The sequence below is a fragment of the Tupaia chinensis genome, unplaced genomic scaffold (assembly GCF_000334495.1).
Source record: "Tupaia chinensis unplaced genomic scaffold, TupChi_1.0 Scaffold000086_1, whole genome shotgun sequence".
Lineage (NCBI taxonomy): Eukaryota > Metazoa > Chordata > Mammalia > Scandentia > Tupaiidae > Tupaia > Tupaia belangeri.
The window spans coordinates 938,631-948,274 of NW_006159548.1; the positions used below are offsets into that span (position 1 = coordinate 938,631).

Here is a 9,644-nt window from a genome sequence, read left to right on the forward strand (position 1 = left end):
TTATATATTATATATTATTATATTTACAATAGCTTATAAAATACAGGTATCCAAAGTTAACAGATGGGTGAAAATAATAAATAAAGATATTAGCAGGGCCGGCAGATGGCCATGGTGGTTAAGGGCACTGGACTCCCACATGGCCAACCGCAGTTTAAGTCCCGGACCTGGTGGCTTGTTTTCTCACTCTGTCTCTCTCTGGTCAAATGAAAATAAATAAAGTTAAAAAAAAGATATTAGCTGATGAGAAACCACTCTTTTAAATCTGCATGTGGGCAAGATGGCATTAAAGATGATGGACTCCCACATGGCTGACCGTGGTGGTTCAAGTCTCAGACCTGGTGGCTTACTTTCTCACTTTCTCTTTCTCTCTCTCTCTCTCCCTCTCCTCTCTCACATCAAACTAAAAAAATAATAAAAACAAATGGAATTAAATAAATTAAAAAGTCTGCAGGCGGGCTTATTGGAGACAGAGAAAGAGAGAGAGCGATGAGCACCCCCCAGAGATGGCCATGCTGCAATCCCTTTTCCATTCTCCTCTCGGGATTCTGAGTGGGCATAAGCACACACACCTAGAGTATTTTACAGGTCATCCAGTCTAGGACTCGAACCATACAGTTGCCCATGTGGGATCCAGCCACCTTAACCACCACACCACCTGGCTGGCCCAGTAATTTAATCTTTACCCCAAGGTAACAGTTTCCTCCTTCCTTCTCTAACTCCCTCCCTCCCTCACTCTCTCTTGCATATGCTCTATCCTGAATTTAAAAAAAAAAAAAATCATGCCAGGCCCATGTGCATGCATATCCAAAATCCCAAGAGGAGAATGGAGAAGGACTTGTGGCAAGTCAGGGGTTTCTGACTTGGTATATTTATGACAGTTGGACTACTAAATCAAAGGTTCTGAAACCAGTTTTCAACACTGCTTTTTCAACTAGGTTATTAAACATTAGTCGTAAAAATCATTTGCATTGGGACCAGCTGTTAGCGTAATGGCTATGTTGCTGGACTCCCATGTAGTCAACCACGGTTTGACTCCCGGAGCCGGTGGCCTAAACTCACGCTGGGCGCATGTGCATGCATGCCCAAGATCCCGAGAGGAGAATGGAGGAGAAGGGATTGTGGCGTGGCCATCCTCCCTGGGGTGTGATTTCTCACTTTCTCTCTCTCTGTCTCTCTCTGTCTTTCAGGCAAGCACACGTGCCCTGTAGCAAAAATCACTCAAGAAAAAAAAAAAATTTGCATTTATAGACCTGTAAAAACTAGATGAACATTACCTCTTAAAAAAGACCTCTTGGGGCTGGCAGGTGGCATGGTGGTTAAGGGTGCTGGACTCCCACACCCTTAACCATGGTTCAAGTCTGGGACCTGTGACTTGCTTTCTCACTTTCCCTCTCTCTCTCACTCTGTCCCTCTCTTGTCAAATTAAAAAATATAAATAAATAAATGAAGCTAAATAAAAAAATATTATTTTTAAAAAAGATCACTTAACCAATTCTAAGTAGATTCTGAAATACACCAGCTTCGGAAATGATTGCTTTTCTAGGTTTTTGTTTCTGTTTTAACTTCAAAGGGACTGAGAAGAAAAAGCAGCAAAACAACAATTTAAAATTTGACATTTTTGACTATATCTCAAAATTCAAGTTAAAACAACCCACTTTGTTAAAGTTCAAAAGAATCCACTTATCCTTTATGCAGACTCATATCATGTGAACATGAGACGCTGTATGACAACGGACCCAATTTCTTCAAAACTCAATTGTAGGCCAGTTCCATGGCACAGAGGTAATGTTCAATAGAAGCCAGATACCACAAGTTGCCCAAGGTTCAAATACCCAGCCCGGTCACCCAGAAACACGCCTTGCACACACACAAGTACTAAGGCTGGAGGATTGAGGGAGTATTGCAGCATAACTAGATTCTGTGCAGGGAATCCCTCCCTCTCTCCCCTGCCCGACCTCTCTCTCATGTACATGCTATATCTTGAATTCTAAATAAATAAATAAAGTCTAAAAAAATTATTTTTAAGTAAATCTTGGGCCAACAGATAGCAAGATGGTCAAAGTGACTAGATCTCACAGGACCCACAGCGTGGTTTGAGTTCGGGACTTGGCAGCTTGAAAAACACACCAAACACATGCTGTGCATGCACAAAATCCCAACAGAATGGAGAAGAAATTGGGGTGTATCATCCTCCCACCCCCATGCTTTTTCACTTTCTCTGTCTCACATGCCTTATAGCAAAATTTTAAGTCTATTGCATTTTTAAATTAGGGAATTAAAAAAAAGAGAGAGAGGATTTACTCTAGTTTAAGAGAATCGGAGGTAACAGTTAAATGCAACGTGTGTATCTTGTCTAGATTCTGGTTCAAATAAACCAACTATAAAAAAACAATCTTTTGTTTCATTGAGGAAATGTGGTTATTGGCTTACTAGATAATATATTACTGTGGGGCCAGCAGGTGGCATAGTGGTTCAGGTGCTGGACTCCCACATGACCAACTGTAGTTCAAGTCCCAGGCTTGGCAGCTTGCTTTCTCTCTCTCTCTCTCTCTCTCTCTCTCTGTGTGTGTGTGTGTGTGTATCTTTCTGGTCAAAGTGAGTAATAATAATAAATTAATTAATTAGATAAATAATTTTAAAAATATATAATACATTATTGCTATTATTGCTGATTTCACTGGATATGGTAATATGATTCTAAGAAAATATTTTTTAAAAATACATACGAAAAATCAAATGAAACAAATATATTAATGTGTTAATCCAAGCAATGAGCATTTGTTGGCTCATCACACTTCTATTTTTCCGAGTTTGAATAATTTTACATTAACATTATAGTACACTCATCAAAATGACCAGGAGTCTGATACTTTGGCATCATTACTATCCACTTCACAAGGCCAGCAGGTGGTGCGGTGGTCAGGACACTAGATTCCCACACAGCTGACCGTGGTTGGAGTTATGGACCTAGCAGCTTCAAAAATCACACAGGGCATATGTGCATATGTGCCCAAAATCCCAAGAGGAGAATGGAAGAGAGGGGACTATCGGTTGGCCATCCCACCAGGATGGTGACCTCACTTTTCCTCTATTTCTGGCAAGGGCTCACACCCTATGGCAGAAACCTAAAAAGAAAAAAAAAGAAGAAAAAAATATCCAGTTCACTGACCGATTGCCAATTTCTTCCCTGTGTTTCAACAGCGCTTGGTTGGCCATTTCTGGCTCTTCAAACTGCACGTAGGCTTCCCCTGTTTTTCTTCTCCCTCTATAGTCCATCACAAAAGTGATATCTACTATATTCAGTCCTAGAACACCAAAAAAATATTCTAAATCAGTGCTACCAACAGGAACATTTTTTATCCTTAGAATTAACACACTCATTTATGCACTAATAAAATTTTTATGCTGTTTTCCAGTCCCAGTCTTAACGGGAAGAAAATTATTATGTGGCCGAAAGTTATTAATACCTATATACCTATTATTTCCACAACATATAAGGTCCAAGCAGTACATCTAAAACTCACTCTCCCCCTTCTACTATGTTTTTGGCTATGATTATATTGGGTGGTCAGAACAGTCATGACATATTTTTCTGTTTTTTTTTAATGCAAAAATGCATCAAGACTTTTCTTCCTTCTTCATTTTTTTAAGGGGTTTTTGCCTTAGGACATGTGCACTCACCAGGGAGAGAGAGAGACAGATACAGTGAGAGGGAAAGTGAGAAATTACCCCTCGGGGGAAGGCCACACTGCAGTCCCTTCTTTGTTCTCCTCCTGGGATCATCAACATGCACACACATGTGCCCAGTGTGAGTTTCAAGCCATCGACTCCAGGACTCGAACCACAGTTAGCCATGTGGCCGTCCAGTGACATAACCGCTATGTCATCTGCTGGCCCCATGTCATGACTTTTCCATCAACCCAATATATTAGGAGACAAAAGAGACTTACACCAACATTACTGCCAATGGTATACATTTTATGGCCAGGAATTAGAAAATATTTTTAAATCACATAAACTGATACTGTCTTAGGCAAAAACTCCATGTATTATAAGACATTTTCTTGAACAGTAAAACAAAATCTTGTACAATTATTTTGAATTTGATATTCCCCAAAGATCTGCCTGATAGATCACAACACTTATATCTGTAAGAATGAGATATTCAAGTAAAAAGCTCTTCCCTCCAGAACCTAATTTAACTACATGCTGTTTCTAGGAAAAGGCTCATGTGAGGTATCAAAGGAAAGAATGAGAGAAAAAGATACGGGGCCCCAAACATAAAAACTAGCAAAGCACCTGCAAAGAAGTCTACAATGTCTTTCTCATTGCAACTATAAGGAAGTCCTCTCAAACGCACCACACCATCGTTTACCACAGGTGAAGATTTGACCTGTAGGCTCTTCATTAAGGCATCCACATCTTCATTGTTTATCTCATATACTACAAAGGAAAAAAAAAAAAAAGATATGCAACATTTACATAACAAAGGGAGAAGTCAATGTTTTTAAAGAAATCAAATACATTACCACTTGGTGGGCAAAGAATTCACAAACTACGCTCCCCTTTATATATTTATGTGTTTTTGCTATAGGAAGCATACACTCAATGGAGAGACAGAGAGAGGGAAAGTGAGAAATCACCCTCCTAAGGGGAATGGCCATGTAGTTCCTTCTTCTCCATTCTCTCAGGATTTGGGGCACACACATACATGTGCCTAATGTGTTTCTCAGGCTTCTGTGTCCTGGACTCTAACCACAGGGTCGACCATATGGGATTTGGCCCCTTAACCACCATGCCACCTGCTGGCCAATGCAAAGTCAGGTCTTAACATTTATGTACTTGTCATGAGAAAACAAATGACACTTACTGAATATTGACTAATTTGTAAGATAAATTTGACCAACATCCTCATTTTATAAAACTGAGATTATCTCTCTGAATTTAATTTCTACAAGCTGGAAAAAAAAAAAAAAATCCGAAAAAAAAAAAATGCATAATATCTAACTATTGGGTCAGCCCTATAGCACTGTTGTTAAGGTCCAGATCCCACATGGCCAACCAGTTTAAATTCTGGCCCCAGGAGATTGAAAACCATGCCAGGTATGTGTGCGTGCATGCCCCAAATCCTGATGGGATGGAGAAGTGGAGGAAAAGAACTGTGGTGTGGTCATGCCCCACTGGAGACTGCTTTCTCTCCTTCTCCCTCTCTCCATCACTTGAACCCTCTGGCAATAAAACAAAGAGAAAAAAGTAAGAGAAACATAAGATCTAACTACTTCACTACTATTAAAGATCAAATGGAAACGGCCTTGAAAGTATAAATCTAAAGCAATGACCCCAAGAAGCTAGAATCTTACTTGACATACCTTCCACATACCGCTGACCCATGTACATGCGGTGCTTCTCTAAGGCTTTATGCACATCCTGTTCTGACTCCATTTCAATTAAGGCATCACCTCTTCGTTTCCCATCTCTATTTAAGAGGAAGTGTATCCCATTCTCGCCATTGCGGATTCTGCAGTCTAAAAGAATGTGAATATTAAAAATAGAAATTAAGCTTTTAGCTCCATTTTACAAATCACCATACTGTAAAGCAGGAACCAAGGAACCAAAGGGCCTTTCATATTCCTAAAGCTACTCAAATGCTAATGAGGTAACAGTCTCTTAATGTCCCAAGTAGAAACAGAGAATCAAACCTAAGCACATAAGTTTATGACCTGCTAACCAATGAATGGCAAATCAGGCTAAGCCCAACACAAAATGTGTTTGTCCATTCCAAGGTTTCCACAATCATTTTCTAATTACTTCAAGAATTATAATATAGTTGGGTTTATACATACATAAAGACCTTCCTTTAAAATCATATCTATAGGACTTTGGGCCAGGAGGTAGCATAGAGGATAAGGCAGCTGGATCCCACATGGTCAACTGCATGGTTCGAGTTCTGGACCCAGGGACTTGAAAAATCACTTCGGGCATGTGTGTGTGTGTGCCTGAAGTCCCAAGAAGAGAATGCAGAAGGGAAGCATGGCCATCCCCCAGGGAGTGACTTCTCACTCTCCCTCTTTATTTACTTGTTTCTCTCTGGTGAGCATACACACCCTATAGCAAAAACAAAACAAGAAAATGTATCCATAGGATTCTAAGATATCTAAGAGAAAAGAGAAAAAATTTGCTACCATATTTACCTTTTTTTTTTTCATTACCAAAGAAAGACATCTATTACTGCCTATTTATTAGGAATATCAAATATGTGAGTAGCATGTGACTTTATAAAATGTTTGATCCACACAAGGCTATGCACATTAAAGTAGATAATACTGCATTGTCGGAGCATTGTGATGTATTTTTTTCTGTTTTTCTATGCAAACAAGCATCATGACTTCTCTGACAACCCATTAAATTACATCCTCTCACAACTTTTTATGGTAATACCTTCTAAAAGCCTCTTAAGAGAAAAATTAAAAATCACACATATGAAAACAATGGTAAACCTTCCAAACATATCATTGAGAGAACTTTATCACTTGATACTAAGCAATCTTGTATTCTTTTTTAAGAGAGAGATTTTTGCTATGAGGCATGTGAGCTCGCCAGAGAGACAGAAAGTGATAAGATCACCTCCCCCTCCCCCCAGGGGATGGCTATACCACAATCCCTTCTCCATTCTTTCCTCTGGATCTTGGGCATGTATGCACACACGCCCAGTGTGAGTTTTAAGTCACTGGTCCAGAATTCGTACTGCGGTTGACTACATAGGAGTCCAGCAATGTAACTGTTATCCATCTGCTGGTTCCCCATGTAGTTTTAACGTTAAATACTTCTGTTATATTCTAAGTCTTTAAATCTGGTATATACCATAAATGGTACACATGGTGTCATTTGGTAATAAGTAACGTGCCAGAATGAGACAATTCCCAAACCATGAAACTGACATCGAAGAAGATGTCTAAGCCTAGAATGACTTGGATTTTGTAGGACTACCTTTTTCTCAGACAAAATTACATATTATAAACATATATAAACCATACCTGAGAAAAAGTTAAGCACATCTTCTACAGTGCATGACCAGGGCAATCCTTGAGCTCGAATGAGATAAACATCATCCACTTCCTCTCCTAACTTGGATGGAGCCAATTCGTACTCAGGGAGTGTTGGAAGGTCTTCCAGGTAGGTAGTTTTGGACTCCTTCCAAGAGAAATCAAGAAATGTAAAAATATTTCATGACAAAATGTTGACTCCCACAAGCTAACTTTACAAGCCTAATTCACCCTGTTTTGGCTGAAATCTACAAACTTTACAAGTCTAACTCATACTGTTTTGACTTAAAATATACATTCTAAACCAATAACCAGAGACATCCTAATGGTTTAGCAGGACATATGTTCTATTCAAAGATTTTTTTTTTTCTTTAACTCATCACTCCCAAATTCTGTCTAAAAATAGTGTTTTAGTTAAGGCATACAAAAAAGGTCCCCCAGTGCACCAGAGTAGGTTTTAGTTAAGCCATAAAAAGAGGTCCCCCAGTGCACCAGAGTGGGTTCTCATCTCTAAGACCTTATCATCTAGAGTAAAATGACCATACAAAACAACCTGTGTTAAATGATATAATTAAGATACAAGTGAAATAATTAAGATACAAAATACTACAGGAATGCAAAACAGAATACTAACCGAAGAACCAGGATGTGATAGGAGATGAGACTGGAAGGAGGGAAAGAATTCTGACATGGATATGTAAAAGATAGGGCATTTCAGTCTGAGGTAAAAGCAGTGTGAACAAAGGCTCTTTGAAATGAATCCCATTTGTCTAAATTGTAAAGCCTAATTAGGAGCCAAAGAAGATGAGCTAGCAAAAAGAATTTGGAACCATATAGCAGCAGGCCTTGAGTGTTGGACTCAATCTGTATCTTTCATTGGGCACCAGGAAATTAGAGACAATGAAGAGTGAGTCAATCCAGATGGAAGGATGCAATGGAGAATGGAAGGATGCCTTGGAAAAGCTAATCTGTTATCCAGTACACCAAAACAACTGAGTAATAGGAAAGATCATAAAGTGAAACTGCAGCAGTGTCAGGTAACAAAGACTTGAGAGCTATCCAGAGAGTTTTATTTTCTAAGACTAAGCAAAACTGGAATTTAATAAGAACTGGATAAGCACTATAACCACAATGTGGGAAAACCACCAGGCTGTAAAACTTATACTATACTTTGCTAAGAACAGAGTACCTGTGTACCATCTACCATGTAGCCTTAATGTCTAATTTTAAGGAGTTAATATATATAAGCACAGTATTTAACAGAGTAGATGCCCAACCCACTATCTATTATTGTCGGTTTCACAGAAAAAAGCAACTGAAGGGGCCAGTAAGTGGCTTGGTGGTTAAGGCACTGTACGCCCATAGACCCAACCATAGTTCAAGTCCAGGACCTGGCAGTGTGCTTTCTCCCTTTCCCTCCCTCCTTCCCTCCCTACTTCTCTCTCTGGTGAATTCACTACCCTGTAACAAATTTTAAAATAATAGTAATTATTATTATTCATTTAATTAAATAATTTTAAAGCAACTGAGAAGAGAAAGCCAGCTCACAAAGACTTATTAGATATTTAAGTCAATTTTCCTTGTTTTCCCAGAATTCCGTAAGCATTACAAGCATTTACAGAAAAGGGTAGCTGAAAGTATTCGGCCAGGATTCAAATCAATTAGCTCAGCCACTGGCAGACAACAGCCATGCTGATCAGCCTCCCAGTTTCTATAAAGTTCAAGGAGAAGCACAAACTGAATTGAGATAAATATGACCAAGGCATCAAGGGCTGGGCAGTCAAAAAGAGTGCACTCTGCAGATGCCAGATGAGCAGGAGAGAAAAGAATCAGATGCAAAGCAGACTATTTGCAATCTGGGTTCTTCAAAGTACATAATGACTTTTTCTTTTTTTTAAGGAAAGGGAAAAAAAACACTATAGATTTACTCCTATCTAGGACCCCAAATTGTGGCTTCGACCCTCTCGACCCTCAGCGCCGCCTCCCCGCTACTCCCCAGACCTAAGACTCCAAACTGTTCTCCCAGTCGACAGTGACCCACAGTCCTAAGGGACCTTCTGTCAGAGGAAGTGGAATTGCAGAGGTGACCTTCAGTAAAGTGGGGCAGTTCGCCTTTCTCGGGGGGAAGGGGAGGAGAGGAGAGGGCTCGCTGGGGACCAAGCGCCTTCCCCGCCAGCCAGCCCAGTAACTGTGCGCGAGCCTCGGTATCCGCTGGGATCGCGGCGCCGGGCCGCCAGGGCCTGCTGCCCGCTACACCGACAGTCCTCAACCTCGGCCGGGTCGGGCCTCCCAACCTCACCACCGCAGGCGGAGAGCCAAAGGGACGCGGGGCGGGGGCGTCAGCAGCCTCACAAAACCTACCATGGGGCCGGCGGGAAACAAGGCCTCAACATTCACCCAGCCACACTTACACTGCCCCACTGACCAGACGCTCGAGGGGAAAACAAAACAAGGAGACACCCCGAGGCCAGAGACAGCGTCCCCTGCGCCGGGGCCCAATAGGAAGACGGGGAGGAAGGCGAGCAGGGGGTGCGGCGCGCGTCGCGGTCCCCGGGCGCGGCTGCGAGGCGCACGCGGAGGGCGCGTGCGCGCGGCCGG

General features: G+C 41.0%; 1 protein-coding gene across 1 annotated transcript in view; it reads right to left on the reverse strand.

Annotated features, from left to right (window-relative positions):
• GRSF1 (G-rich RNA sequence binding factor 1) overlaps positions 1-7,194 on the reverse strand; it is a gene marked incomplete at its 5' end in the record, with an annotated part of 16,467 nt that extends 9,273 nt beyond the window's left edge. Inside the window, 4 exon segments of the mRNA XM_014585730.1 lie at positions 3,173-3,308; positions 4,303-4,446; positions 5,373-5,528; positions 7,038-7,194. Coding sequence (XP_014441216.1) covers positions 3,173-3,308; positions 4,303-4,446; positions 5,373-5,528; positions 7,038-7,194 — 593 coding nt within the window.
• Positions 7,195-9,644: the final 2,450 nt, after the last annotated feature.